Consider the following 16,201-nt stretch of genomic DNA (forward strand, 5'->3'; position numbering starts at 1 on the left):
ACCTGCATACTACAGTTTTAATCTAAGAACTGCTGACAGAATCAAAGAGACTGTGGTGTACTCATCCAAAGACTTCTACTCACAACATATGCATACTGGACTGAACATCCCTTCAACACACAGTATTGTTGAACTTTACAGTATACAGTACTGTAAAGATCCCACAATTGAGTGTCACAATCCAGAAGACAATGGGTTCCCTTTGCTCAATTCCTCTCAATGTTTCTTCCTTATGTTGTCTCTGGAGTTCTATAAAGATGTTTCATGATAATACCTACTGTCATAAGCAGTATACTATAACATAATAATTAAGAAATATTATTAAGATTAATAAAAACCTGTCTGATGTCTGCATCGATATGTACTTGTAATACAAAAACTGAAAATATTCAAAAAAATTGTTAATAAAATGTTTATTGATTTTAAACATTAGAAATTGAAATTTTCTTAAAGTATAAACATCTGAATACAAATATGAATTATCAAAAGCCAAAATTCAAGTAACAAAGCCCATCAAATATGATGACAGAATATGGATATGAATAATGTAGGTAAACAGCTTAACACACATCATATTACAAATATATTAAACTAACAGTGGGTTTTTAGCATCTCTCAAACACTTTATAGAGGTCAGGAAGATTGGCTATATGGAGGACACTGCCATCTTCACTACACTGTTTTGGTGGGTTGAGTGAGCGCATTGCTTTGAAGAGAATGTGTTCAACCTTCCACTGCCAGCTCAGCTCTGCATCCTACAAAAACATTCAGATTGAATCAGTGGTCCTCATTCATCAAATCTTCATAGAAATTAGGACATAATATAAATTTACATGAATAATAATTTATGAAACTTGCATAGTGACATTTACATGTGCATCATATTTGCAAATGCATACAGTTCTGACAAAACAAGAGAGGTGACATAAGTGTTAAAGGTATTTGTTTAAGAAGTAAATGCAAATAAAAATTATTCTGTGTTTTTACAAAATAAAAACCTGAATTAAACTACAACTAAAGCTTTGATTTAGTGCATTTGAAGAGTTTTTAATTTTCAGCTCTTTTTTACTGAAATTATTGGTTGCTGTTTTATGATAGATGCAAGATAGATTGATGCAAGATTTATCTTTAACAATAAAGCCAATAGATTCCTATACAAAGTGACAAATTTGAACAATATAGAATATTGATTTTGGATTTGTAAATAAAAATTGTACAGATGTGCCTAAGACTAGAATTATAGGATTATAAATAAGGATACATTAGAGCAAATATTGGAATTTGTTTCAGAGGAATTAATTTTCTAACATGATTTGAACGAACACAACTTTATTTGTACTTAAGTGAAGCATAAACAACAATGGCCCCTATTAAAGACCTGCAGGGGCTGCTTACTACATGGTCTGTTCCTGCCTCTGGCTCCAGTGTGTACTCTTTTCTTATGGAGTAAAAGTAACTGCATTCTTTGTTGAAGTCATGGAAACAATCCTTTTCACTGTCCCAGTTCACCTAAATTACAAAAAAGAAGGGTTTAGCAACACTATATAATGTAGAGTTGAACACATTTGTAATAATCATAAAATAATATAATTTAAAACTTTGAAGTGTTTTAGACTCATGGTATCTTAAGAATGTAACCTAGTGAACCAGAGTTAATGTATCCAACATAAGAGAGACTTAAGTATTTCTGTACGTCGCTCTGGATAAGGGTGTCTGCCAAATGCTGTAAATGTAAATGTAATCAGTTGTTTTAAATCAGTAGCATACTCTGACCTCTGTGGCTAAGCGCAGGATGAACAATGGCAGTCCTTCCATTGCAGGACTATACTTATCCAGCAGAAGTGGAAGACCAGTCAGATTCCCTTCCTAAAAATGAAATTGAATAAAAAAAGATAACACAAATCACAAAATAATAATTCCGGTCTTTAATACAACCTCCAACACATACCAAGAAAATAAATTTTAGATGCATCTAAAACAAACGTAATATGCTGAGATGTTGCACGTTTTTAAAATCAAATTCAATGAATAAAACAAGCACCCCAGGGGGTGAAACAGAGCATAAATCATAAATTCTTTCTTAAGGATATCATATAAAACCTGAAGGTGAAACACATGCAGCATACCAGAAAAATTGGAAGAAGCTCAGCTGTAAGACTAGAAAGAGCATTTCCTATACCAAGTCCCAAATAAAACAATTCTAACACCAAGCGGCTAAATGAACACACAGACAAAAAAGGACACATCATGTGTGCCACAAAACTGACTCAAGCTAGTTTTGTGGCTACATGTTACAAAAACAACCTTGGTGTGATTTTGGTGCACTCTGCGACCAAAACTTACTGAACCCAAAGCAAATGCTTTTGTACAGCCATAACACTGGAATTTTGTACTGGAATATGATTTATGAAACAGCAAAGGTAGTCAGTCATTTCCTGTATTCCCATATCTGTGTCGCTAGGATAAAACCATTTTTTTGTGGCACCAGCTCATTTCAATTTCTGGTAGAGGCTTACATAACAAGGAATGCAATTGGCCAGCACCTTGGACACAAAATTGGGTGGCTCACTATTGGATACCACTTTAATTGGCATGGGTTTGGGGACTGCCGGGAAATTGCAGTGCATAAACAAGGAGGGGTTTAAATCCCTGCTTGGCACTTTAAATATATGAGAGTGCAATGTGCATATAGTGACATTTAAAGGTTTATATTAAAAATAGCAAAAAGACAAATGACAGCAGGGCTAATGTTTTAACAGTGTTTAACCGTTCTCATCTGAGTAGTGATCAGGAATACCTTATATCTTCTGAAAGGTATGTAAACACTCGTTTGTTATGGATGAAATTTGAAAATACTGTGAAATAATTTTGCACCAAAATAAAAACTACTATTTTGGTGCAAAATTATTTCACAGTATTCTCAAATTTCATTTCATTGTGTGTATAGCGCTTTTAACACTTCCTATTGTCTCAAAGCAGCTTTACAGAAATATGGAAACAGAAGAGAGAGGGGAAAAAAGAAATAAATATACAATAATAATAAGAAGAAAAAATAAGAAATGAATGAATATATACAATTAAAGTTTAAAAATGTAAAAATACAATTTAAAAATATTTACTGAAAATTTAAAATACTATATATCTATTCCTATCCTTAATGAGCAAGCTGGAGGCGATGGTGGCAAGGAAAAACACCCAGAGATGATATGAGAGCTCCTAAGGGACTAATGTGTCATTGCAAACTCTGAGTTCACCACAGACCTGATTGCTGATACAGACCAGACCATACACCTGACTGACAACATTGGTTCCAAGAAGGCATGACAGTCTCCAGGCGGCTCCATCCACAACAATCCCATGAGTTTCGGGCTGACCATGCAGATCAATCCCTGGCATTAATCCCTAGATTATCTGTCCTAAATTTAAAATATCTATTTATTGCTGGGTCTATCTTATGCCTTATTTCAAACCAAAACCGTGTAGTTAGTGTAGTGTAGTCTCTTAGTGGTGTTTTGTAATTCACAAGATTTATGGTGTTGTACCTTTTGTAAACAATATGTAATAAATATGCTCCAGGTGGAGTCAAACAATGTACTTTAGTGGGTTTTATATGAATACGGTAGGGAGGACGATGTGGATTGTTTTTTTTAAAAAAAAACAACTATATTATATATATCTCAAATATTTTTTTAAGGATTTTTTATAGTTTGGTACCTGAGAAACCTCAAATGGCACAAAAGTGTCAAAATGTGCCAAAATGGCCAATTTGGAGAGTCCACCTAAACATTCCTCCTCAAAAACCTCTCTATAACCTCTCTTATACACAATAGATGAATCAATCTTGAAACATTTAATTGTGAGAAGTTATATACTGGATTTCTTGAAGTTTTAGGCCTGCACTGCATGGATTTATACTCTCTAAATGTTTACATTTTTTTCAAGTGGAATTATTATTATTATTTTTATTTTTTGCACATACGGTATAACATTTAATAAGTGTTCTATTATTAAAAGGCTCTTCATTCACAGTTGAGTGTCAATCTAGTTTGTGGTCTTAACACATTTTGCATCTATGTCCTAGCCCTAGGTGCTTAGAAAATGCAATACAATTGTAGATACTGAGGAAATATAAAATGTGAAGCCAAAAATGTAAAAGTAAAAGGTTTTTAAAAATTTCTAAATATATGAAATGTCCAAGAAGTATTAAATTTGAGTTAGAACTTTATACAGAATACCGAACAGTATATTTAAAATTTTAGATTTTAAACACTCATAAATAATACAACTTACTCACCTCATCTATTTTGATGGAGAAATAATCGTCCAACATTTCAGCTTTTTTCTTCAAGAAATTTACTATATACTGGGCCAGTCCTTCTTTAGGGCCATCCTCCTCTGTCCAGCCACTCTCTTCTGAGTCCAGTGCCATGAGGGCAAGGTCATAAAGAGGGGCTGGATTCTGTAAAAAACATAACTCTTTTTAAGAAAAAATTGCATTGGCCTCTTACTATAAGGTTTAGGTAACTCAGTTGTTTAGGAATTTAGACTTTAAGGTTCAGTGAGTACATATCAGAAAACATTCAAAATCTATATTCCTTTTTAGTCTCAAGTCACTTTGGATAAATGCTTTAGCCAAAAGTGTAAATGTAAGAGGAAACTTGCGTCAATATTATATTAGCTATACTGTTCAGCAGTGACTAACATTATTATGTAAAATTCACCAATTAATAAGTACATTGACGCCTCGAGATACGAGTGCTTTGACATACAAATTTTTTGAGATACGAGCTGTGATTCGACCATATTTTTGGCTTGAGATACGAGCAAATTTTTGAGATACGAGCATCAGAGCCACCGAAAAACAAAGATCCCCAACAACCACGTGTGCTCTGTTTCCCCGCCTCAGCTTCCCGCGTCTCACTCGGTTAAAGCCGCCTTTCCACTGCACACGACAAACGACGGGCGATATACAGGAAGTCATTCATTTCCTATGGAGAGTCGCAAAGGGGCTGCGTGAGGTGCCGACCATCTGCGGATCCGTAATTTTCGGATCCGTTTCGAGCGTTGGATCGGTTAAAAAATGTTAACTTGTGCGACTACGCTGCATCTGATATGCCGACCGGACAGGTTTTTATTACAACGACCGTCAGAAGTTAGTGAGGAAAGAGTGACAAAAAAGGCAAAAACAACTGAAGAGAAAAGCGATGAAGAAAATTAAGCAAAATTAATGTAAAGAAAACAGAAATTGTAGCAATTAAGCTCAGTTAAGTTAAGAGAATTTCAGTTCTGTCAGGATCACTTTGTCAAAAGAGAATTTATTAGATGATATGCACACAGTTAGTGTTGGCGGTATGGTTCTGTTCTGGGCAAGAATCCACGCGGCCTTCCGTGCGCATGCGTGGTCAGAGCGGAGAACGCAGCGAAAATAGAATAAACCCCCTGTATAACAACCACTAATCATGCATAGTATTAGCTATGTTCGCTTACGCATTTTTGGAAAGTAATAAATGAAGGAATTGATAAAGAAATAATTAAATAATTAAAGAGAGGGAGAGAGAGAAAAATATGTGGAGATTTATGACATAAACTGGTACAAGGAACACAGGTTCCGGCATGGTGGAGTTGGGTTTGGAGGAGGGAGTTTAGTTCGCAGCAGCAGCGAAGCGCTAGAAAGTGGCTCAATGAATGGGAATTTAAATGGTCGGATAAATATGGATGTCGTAACCGGATTGGTGCGCGTCGTGGACAGCTGATTAACAGCTGATGCACGCTTGACGACGTGACCTGCCAGAACTAACACAATGCTTGATTTAAGTTCATTAATTTTAGTGAAGTTTAGTTCCATTTAAGTGTAAAGTAGCATTAAGAGTGTACAGTAGCGAGTAAGTGAACGAAAGTGAAAGTGTAATACCTCCTAACTCCTCCGCCTGTTTAATCCTCCCTCCCTTTTTAACAATCTTTTATTACTGTATGTTTTTATACAATATTTGTCATTTATAAATACAGGTACTGTACATTTTTCATATTCAAAACACAAACAAAACAACTGGAGTGGAATTTTGTGAGCTGGAACGGATTAATGGGATTTAAATTAATTTATATGGGGAAAATTGTTTTGAGATACGAGCAATTTGAGATACGAGCAAGGTCACGGAACGAATTAAACTCGTATCTCGAGGCATCACTGTATTCTAGTTCCATTTTTAATGCTGGGATAATTACAGCACAGAACTGCCACAAAACAATATAATTAAACAAACAATTCAACTAATCAAAGTTTTCAGTAAAACCAAAGTAAACTGCAAATCTGTAAGGGCAGATTTGTTAAACAAATACATGTAAATCCTTAAAACTTTTACATTAAAATATGCAGCTTCTGTTCAACAATGAGAATAAGGAGCATAGAACACCTATAGGATGCAAATTGTTTTTCTGAAAAACTAATTTAACAAAATGTTCTGTTAATAAATGCAAAATTGCCATACACTTACCGACAACCAAAGAACATCGAAGTTACCAAAATCAAACGTCAAAATCTGGTAAAACAGCTCCTGACTGGGGGAAAAAGAAGTGCTAAATGTTTTCACTGTCCAACCTAAGACTGGAAAGACTATCTAAAAGGCCCCTTTTTCTCACTAATCTGGGCAACTGTAAATTCCTACTCATCTGCTAAATCATCATCTCACAGACAGCCATGACATGACTTGCTCATGGGTCTGTGACTGACAGTCAAGAGATTACCCACCCTTCACTCCCAAATAGCACAGCCAATTTTGCAATGCATGGCTGTGCAATGGATAGGAAACTTCAGACATTACGGTAAATGCTTCTCTGTTGTGTCAAATCCTTTGCAATTGCAATATTTTTAATGTTTCTTTTACATTATTGCATGCAGAACAGATTCAATGCGTGATTAAATGTAGATTTAATGTCTAACCTGAGCCTGGTGGTGTTTAACAAATACAGTTTAGTGTGGTGTTGGACTAGAGACCACTGGGGATTGATGCATCCTACAAATGAATGATTATGTAGTATCTCCTGCAAACCTGTGGTACAAAAATAAACATACCAATGTAAATAGTTGACATGTTACAAAAGGTCATAAATGATAAAGATGCTCTTCCACATCAAACTACATTTTACTACATCAAATTAGTTCTTATTTGTATGTAGTATGCACTGCGACTACCTAACCTTTATGGGTTTGTTCTGTGATTTCATTTTGAAGTTCCTTCACACTGGTTAGCCTGATGACCCTTCTCCATGCAGTACAGGCTATTGTCGCATCCGCCTTTTCCTCATCAACATCAACATGGGGCCGTTTCCTAGCACAGCAATAGTCAATGGATACGTATTCATTACTAAGCTGGTTGGTAACACTGATGTTTTTCAAATTAAAGGAAAATCCAACATAAAATAGATTAACAAGGTAATGGGCCATCACAAACTGACAAGAGCTTTACTGCATTCTGGCTTGTGATTAATAGGGTGCCCTGATGTTTTATATTTCATATTTTTCATAAAGCGAAGCTTATCTTTGGCTTTCACCTTTCAAATTATGTCCCAGATTTCTTTGGATGCTCCTTGGCTAGATGGAATCTTTTCCAGCTCAGATTCTTTGTATTATTTATGACACTGCATGCTTGTGCTTAACATTTTCTGAGCTTTACTGGCATTTTTGCAATTCTCATTAAACCATGGATAGTTTCTGCAGGTTGGCAGAAACTCCAGTCCCCGGTACCGCCTGATACCAGAGACCAGGAGAGGGGACGCCGAAAGCGGTGCGCGAGGAAGCGGAAGCGCGGTAAGCGGGCGGGGGTCCGTGCTAGGCTAAAAACAAACCCTAGCCGGCCGGCTCTCCCGTCCATTCTACTAGCCAACGTTTGCTCCCTGGACAATAAACTGGACTACATCCGACTCGAACGCTCTACACGGAGAGAGATTAGAAACTGCTGCGTGTTTGTTTTCACGGAGACGTGGCTCAGCGACAGAGTTCCGGACGCCGCCATTCAACTGGACGGGCTAACTTCATTTAGAGCCGACAGAAATGCAGCTCTGTGCGGTAAGACTCGCGGTGGTGGTGTGTGTGTTTATATCAACACGGATTGGTGCAAGAACTCTGTGCTTGTTTCTAGTTACTGCTCATCGTCAGTGGAGTTTGTGACTGTTAGATGCAGACCATTTTATTTACCACGGGAATTCACTACTGTTTACATTGTCGGAGTTTACATTCCTCCTAGCGCTAATGCTAAAGAGGCGCTAAGTGAGCTATACGGAGCTATTAGCGACCTACAGAATGTTCACCCCGACGGACTTTTTATCATCGCCGGAGATTTCAACCATGCAAATCTCAAGTCAGTGCTCCCTAAATTCCATCAACATGTGGACTTTGCTACGAGAGGTGAAAACACGCTGGATCTTGTTTACACAAACATTCCCGGCGCATACCGTGCGGAGCCCCGCCCCCACCTCGGCTACTCAGACCACATCACTGTTATGCTAATTCCAGCATACAGACCACTCGTCAGACGCTCAAAACCGGTTATGAAGCAAGTGAAAACCTGGCCAGCAGGAGCCACCTCTGCTCTTCAGGACTGCTTTGAGTGCACTGACTGGAATATCTTCAGGGAGGCTGCAACCAACGGTGACTCTGTCAACTTGGAGGAGTACGCGTCATCAGTGACCAGTTACATCGGCAAGTGCATTGATGACGTGACCATCTCCAAGACCATTACTACACGCTCCAACCAGAAGCCGTGGATGACTGCTAATGTGCGTGCTCTGCTGAGGACTAGAGACCTAGCCTTCAGAACAGGGGACAGGGCGGCCCTAAGAACAGCAAGGGCCAAACTGTCCCGAGCCATCAGAGAGGCAAAGCGCGCACACGCCCAGACTATCCACAGCCACTTCCAGGACAGCGGAGACACCCGGCGCATGTGGCAGGGCATACAGGCGATCACAAACTACAAGACAGCTTCACCTGCTTGTGATAGCGACGCCTCCCTCCCAGATGCGTTGAACGATTTCTACGCTCGGTTCGAGGTACAGAACAACGTAACGCAGAGGAAGTCCATCCCTCCCCCCGACGACCAGGTACTCTGTCTATCCACGGCCGACGTGAGGAGATCTCTATGCAGAGTTAACCCACGGAAGGCTGCTGGACCAGACAACATTCCTGGCAGGGTGCTCAGAGAATGTGCAGAACAGCTAGCGGATGTCTTTACGGACATCTTCAACATTTCCCTGAGCAGCGCCGTTGTTCCTACGTGCCTCAAAACTACCACCATCGTTCCTGTCCCAAAGAAGTCTACAGTGTCCTGCCTCAATGACTATCGTCCCGTTGCACTCACACCCATAGTTATGAAGTGCTTCGAGAAGCTCGTCATGAGGCACATCAAGACGCAGCTACCACCCTCACTGGACCCCCTACAGTTCGCGTATCGTCCAAACCGCTCCACAGACGATGCCATTGCCACAGCTCTCCACTTAGCCCTCACCCACCTGGACAATAAAGACACTTATGTACGAATGCTGTTCATAGACTTTAGTTCAGCATTCAATACAATCATCCCTCAGCACCTGATTGGGAAGCTGAGCCTGCTGGGACTAAACACCTCCCTCTGCAACTGGATCCTGGACTTCCTGACTGGGAGACCTCAGTCAGTCCGGATCGGGAACAGCATCTCCAGCACCACCACACTGAACACTGGAGCTCCTCAAGGCTGCGTGCTCAGTCCGCTGCTGTTCACTCTGCTGACTCACGACTGTGCAGCAACGCACAGATCGAATCATATTATCAAGTTCGCCGATGACACGACCGTGGTGGGTCTCATCAACAAGAACGACGAGTCAGCATACAGGGAGGAGGTGCAACAACTAACTGCCTGGTGTAGAGCCAACAACCTTTCTCTGAATGTGGATAAAACTAAAGAGATGGTTGTGGACTTCAGGAGAGCACGGAGTGACTACTCTCCGCTGAACATCGACGGATCATCTGTGGAGATCGTCAAGAGCACCAAATTTCTTGGTGTTCATCTAGCGGAGAACCTCACCTGGTCACTCCACACCAGCGCCATCACCAGGAAAGCCCAGCAGCGTCTCTACTTCCTACGAAGGCTGAGGAAGGCACATCTCCCTCCCCCCATCCTGACCATGTTCTACAGAGGGACCATTGAGAGCATCCTGAGCAGCTGCATCACTGTCTGGTTCGGGAACTGCACCATCTCAGAACGCAAGACCCTGCAGCGGATTGTGAGGACAGCGGAGAAGATCATTGGGGTCTCTCTTCCCTCTATCACAGACACTTACACCACACGCTGCATCCGCAAAGCCAACAGCATTGTGGATGACCCCACACACCCCTCACACACACTCTTCACCCTCCTGCCATCTGGAAAAAGGTACCGAAGCATTCGGGCCCTCACGACCAGACTGTGTAACAGTTTCTTCCCACAAGCCATCAGACTTCTCAACAACTGAAATGTACTGTACTGAGCACAACATACACACACATCATCTGTATGGACTGCATAGACCCTCACAAAACACACACACTGACACAACATACTGTTTACATGCTGCTTACAATCCAGCAAACTGTTTACATGCTGTTTTGCACGCCTTGTCTGCTGTTTTTTGCACAAACTGTCCCAACATTTCAGCCGTTTTTGCACATACTGTACAATATCTCAGCCATTTCGCACATACTATATTAACACATACAGTGTGAAATGGCAGTGAAGCTTCAAACTTGGTCTTAAATTTATTATATATGTATATATTATTACTACAATATATTATATTTATCACTGGACCTTGCATTTATTTAAGGTGAGATTCAGATAGTAATCACCAATCAGCAAGCAAATCCTGGGATGATTTACTAAGGCCATATCACTTAAAGATGATATTACTTCAAATAAGAATCCCATAATATATGAAATGGTTTACAGTATTGGGCATAGGTTTCATATCATTAAAAAATATATGAGGTTGCTTAAAATTTATGTAAGAACTTAGGGGGGAACTGGGGACTTCAAATTAGGGCTGGGCAATATGGCCGAAAACTGTATCACGATATCAGTGTTTCATATCGGTTCGATATCGATAATTATTGAACTTTTTTATGGCCCATTTAAAATAAGGACCAGGAGAAAAATATTACATTTAAACATTATTATTTTAAGCTTAACCTTCCTCTTATCGTAATCCCTTCAGTTATTAAGACAGAAATGTCAACAACCAGGAAAACTCCTTATGTAAACTTATGTAGACTTATGTAAACATAAGTCTAAAGTCACAATGAACACTTAACAATTATCTCTTAACATTTAAGGTGCAAAATGAAAGAAACTGTAAGAAATGCTTAATAAAGTGTAATAAAATAGTGCAAAGTGTTAAATATAAACATAGAGAAACCTGAGAATTTAGTGCAAGTTTAGTGCTAGGATGTTCACTAGCTGTTCACCTTCTGGTGAATAAAGTGTTTTAAAATATGTGCAGTGTTTTTTAAATATAAATAAAACTCAGGTAGACTGAGATACATCTGTAATATAAAAAACAAACCTGATACTGTACAGTAACATTGTTTGAAATATAAAACCTGCAGAAATATGAAAAAGTAACAAGTTATTCTTACTCTAATCATACTTGAAGTTAAACTATTCAAGTATATTTTCGTAGACTTATAATTAGGGCTGCAGCTATCGAATATTTTAGTAATCGAGTATTCTTAATTAATCGAGTAATCTGATAAAATGTATTTTTGCTTAATTAAAGAGCAATATTAAATATACAAGAGAAAATAAGATGGGTCTCTTAAAACGAATAACTAATTGGTTTCTTTTTTTAGAAAAATGTACTTTTATTTTTTAAATGTATAGTATGCAATGCATACAACAATATGTTCTATCAAAAATAAACATTTAGACATTACCCATTGTTTCTCTGTCTGTACTTGTACTGTGAACAATGACAAAGTTGACTGAGAAGAATTAAGTACATTTAAGTGCCAAACATTCTGGGTTTTAAATGAACCCTTTTCTGAGATACAATAACAAAAAAATGAATTATAAAAGTATCAAAACTAAGTCATACATTAAAATAAATAGTAATAATAATACAAAAATACTGCCTTTAAGTCATGCAACTTAACTTTCAGAACTAAAAGATTCAAAATCTACAGTTCAGGCATAACAAACCTTTACTGTCTAATTTGGAATGCTTTGTGGTATTTAAAGAGGCAAAAAACATGAACAGGAACTTGGACATAGAGTCATGCATGGTTTCACACCGAGTGCTTTAAGCATATTATATATATAAAAAAAAAAAATAATAATGCAACCAAACTTGCTTCTCAACCTCTGTTTTCTTCCGACGAAGAATAAAAAATATCGAACGTCGTATCGAGCACATTTTATATCGCTATCGATCACGTGTCTATCGCGATACATATCGTTATCGTTTTATCGCCCAGCCCTACTTCAAATTCAAAGTCAATTTAATGGGGCTGCCAAGAATCTTGGACAGATCATGCCAGATACAAAAGATTTTTGCTACTACTGGATTCAAGTATTTAAGTAATAATAAATCAGTTCATAGATCTACATGTTGACTACTCTAAACAAACTAAGGTAATGTTCGGTGTTCCACAAGGTTCTGCTTTTCTCCCTATATATATATATATATATATATATATATATATATATATATATATATATATATATATATATATATATATATACATACACTTCACCTTGGTGGAATTACTCAGAAACATGGCATTAGCTTCCACTTTTATGCTGATGACATGCAGCTACGTTTCAGCTAAGTCAGATGTGAGTCACCAGCTTACTAACTTCCTTCTGCTTAACTCTGGTCCTAGTAAAAGCACTTGTGTCTTGTCACAGGCAGCCAGAAGTCAGCTTTCTGTTTCCAGAGAAACTCTGGATGGTCTTTCTATTTCATCGTGTGCAGCAGTAAAAGACCTTAGTGTGATTATTGACACCAGTCTCTCATTTGAAGCTCACATAATATCACAAGGGTAACCTTCTTTGAGGAGAAATAAGGGTCTGAGGTTGTTTTACAGGGTTTTGTTAATGTTATACATGGACATTTTACACAATTGAAAACTTCAAACTTTGGGAATGACAGATACAAATTTGGTACAGTGGCCAAAGGTATTCCTTGTGATGCTGGTGCAGATAAACGTTACCAGACGTGCACCTACAAAACACCCCAATGTGGGTCAATAACATTGTGATCTGGTGACCATGACCTCACTTTCATGTTCATATTTGATTTTGCATAAAATTTGGGTTAGTACTGGGCATCCGTTTCAGACAGCTTCCTCATGTGTTGTTAGGTACTACTGCTGGATGTGGTTCTTCCTGCATGGAAGGCTGCTGACACTACCCTGGATACCTTAATAAATAAAATAATTAACAGGTGACTGGAAATGAGATAAAATTATAAAATTCAATAATTAACTCTTAATTACCAAATACACTCCCAGATGGCACAACCCTTATAACAGAAACATACAGTGAGTGTAAACATCTCCAAATAAATAAACTACACACATGTAAAAGCAACACCTTTAAATCATTTCCATGTCTAGCTGAGAAGCGGGGACTAGAAAAATGAAGTTAATTGAATTTGTACAACTCAGATACACTATATGGGTTAAAACCTTAGGAAAAAGCAATAATAACACCACCTCCCTGTTAATGTATTAGAAATTTTCATCTAAAATATATAGAATTCATCAAATTATCAGTCACATACCAAAGAAATTTGGCTACAAAATTACAAAACAGTGCTGATAATAATAGCTAAATAGTCTCATCTGCACCTGATCCCATTCAAAATAATCAACAGATCCCATTATACATCATAGGATGTGTAAAATAGGCTAAGGGGAAATCTGACATTACACAAAATACACTAGACTTTCACATAAATGACATATGGGACATCAGTTAGGCACTTCTGGAAACACCTCAATTACTAATGAAATCTAGTCTTCTAAAATCACACCATCCTCACTTCTTCACTATGCTTACTCAGAGACACATCTGGGATCAAAATCATGAAGAACGATGATGAAAATCATGAAAACACAATAGGTCTTCTCACAGCACCACCAAGAAAACCATACTAACAAACTGAATATCAAAGAATAACATTATATCGCAATCTAATGTTAATTGTTAATCTAATCTAAAAGAAACAACAATGTTGTTTTTGTAACTGTGTAACACTCAAAAATAAAACTACAAAATTTAACTATATATTGATACCACTCATCAGCTACATACAACAGGGAATCACATTTTGTCTATACAGGCAAACCACATAATCAAAGCCATACCACATATCAGACATAATGATAAAACAGCTACATAACACCAAATTAAACATTCTTACATGCAAAATACACAGAAACCAAAGTTGTTATACATATTAATTAACTCAACGAACATATAAACTTAATCTCCCCTCCCCCATAACCCCCTCAACACCATACCATGTTCATGTCAAACATTTTTACATTTTGAATTTTGTATTGACCTACACTACCACATTTAATGACATTTATCCTGTAGACATTCATCCTTACCTCATGGGAGCCTCTGACTGGATATCAGTCTGCATGTCATTTGTGGCACTGACCAGACACTCCTTAGGACCTTCATTCATTATTGCTTTAAAATGAATAGTAGCTGGTACAGGGCTTGGTTGACTTGTTATAAGGCAAGGAACTGAAGAAAGTTTATTTGCTGGCTGTAAAAAAGCGTCTAGTTTTTGTGTCTTGCTGTCAGTTCGCACCATTTGATTGGCACAGACACGCTCAGTGGGGTCAGCTTCTGAACTGCTTTTTACTTCGCTGACAGATACTGAGAGTCCAGGAAGTAAAGTCTATTGAGAAAACAAAGAAATATGATGCATTATTAATTTCATCACAAAGTATAAATTATAGGAATATGCAGTTACAGACGTTTCTAGATATACCTGTGTAAAATAAGTACGGGAGGAATTGGAGCCAAGTAGTTTACTCTCAATGTGTTTCTGAATGCTTCCAATGATGCAGTCTTCATGAAGGAAGTGCACTTCATGTTTGGTGGGATGCACATTCACATCAACATTGTAAGGTGCAATTTCTAAACTTAAGGAATAAGAAAAAAAGACTAGTTTAGCATGTGTAACTAAATATTTTAGAGGACATATGCTATATAACTGTAGATGAAGTATGCTATATGGCTAATTTTTTTTAACATTCGAAAGATTTGCTCATTGAACTGAATATTCTGTATCAAATATTAATTTTAAAAAAATCAACAAAAATAGGAAAACCATCTTTTGTTTAATTAATCATTTTAAATAGCTCTAGGTCTCCACCAGTGACCAGCTGTTATGCAACAAAAAAAAAAATCATTGTTAGTGAAAATGGATGAAACATTTTGCAGAGTCTGTAAACTAGTGTATATCCTGCAAGCATTTATTAACCTGCTAAATGCTGATAAATAATTTTTAAAATAGTGGTTTAAAGTATGGGTACCAATTTAAAACCACTTGGAGTAACACACAACATGACCATTTCTTTTTACTTACCAACTCCTGTTCAGTAAAGGGGGAGGACGAATATTGGGTAATGATAAGAGAGAGCTTGGACTAATACGTCCAATGTGTTCGCCAACTGTTTTATAAATTTGGCTTAAGTGCAATATTCTTTAGCTTTTAAATATACTGAGCAAACTCCTTTGTAATTGTTATTAAAAAAATATTAAGCAATGATGATCTATTGCTGTTTAAATTAAGTACTAAATAAAAATTCTTAAATAAATACCTGAGATAAAGAAAAGGATGTGTGTTTTTGGGAAGATATGCTGCATAGACTGTCTCAACTGCCTTCTTCAAGGCACTAGATTCCACTAAACGATCTGAAAAACATCTCAGTGAGAGTTATGTCTATTACACTTTAAAAAAAATTAACAATATATTAATATATAAAGAATCTTTATCACAAACAATTATGAAGAGTTCGGTAAATACACACGATTGATGAACAGGATGAGGATACACTTCTTGACCGAGTAGTTGGCATTTGAGGTATAACCGTTCATTCTGAAAGAAAGCTTTTGATCTTCACAACCCACTTCTATCATCTCCCTGTAAATAACATGACATGAGGCTTTAAAAG

The 16,201-nt window shown here is 37.4% G+C and overlaps 1 protein-coding gene across 2 annotated transcripts in view; it reads right to left on the reverse strand.

Annotated features, from left to right (window-relative positions):
- Positions 1–396: 396 nt before the first annotated feature.
- Positions 397–16,201, reverse strand: part of mlh1 (mutL homolog 1, colon cancer, nonpolyposis type 2 (E. coli)) — a 30,704-nt gene continuing 14,899 nt past the window's right edge. For both annotated transcript variants that reach the window (XM_060871998.1, XM_060871997.1), the window contains 11 exons: positions 16,058–16,170; positions 15,848–15,941; positions 15,013–15,166; positions 14,621–14,919; positions 7,195–7,325; positions 6,938–7,046; positions 6,492–6,555; positions 4,295–4,459; positions 1,774–1,866; positions 1,396–1,509; positions 397–755 (listed from right to left, as the gene is read on the reverse strand). In XM_060871998.1, the coding sequence (XP_060727981.1) occupies positions 606–755; positions 1,396–1,509; positions 1,774–1,866; positions 4,295–4,459; positions 6,492–6,555; positions 6,938–7,046; positions 7,195–7,325; positions 14,621–14,919; positions 15,013–15,166; positions 15,848–15,941; positions 16,058–16,170 (1,486 nt within the window). In that variant the 3' untranslated portion in view covers positions 397–605. The remainder of the gene's footprint in view (positions 756–1,395; positions 1,510–1,773; positions 1,867–4,294; positions 4,460–6,491; positions 6,556–6,937; positions 7,047–7,194; positions 7,326–14,620; positions 14,920–15,012; positions 15,167–15,847; positions 15,942–16,057; positions 16,171–16,201) is intronic.

Source organism: Tachysurus vachellii, chromosome 6 (assembly GCF_030014155.1).
Source record: "Tachysurus vachellii isolate PV-2020 chromosome 6, HZAU_Pvac_v1, whole genome shotgun sequence".
Taxonomy (NCBI): domain Eukaryota; kingdom Metazoa; phylum Chordata; class Actinopteri; order Siluriformes; family Bagridae; genus Tachysurus; species Tachysurus vachellii.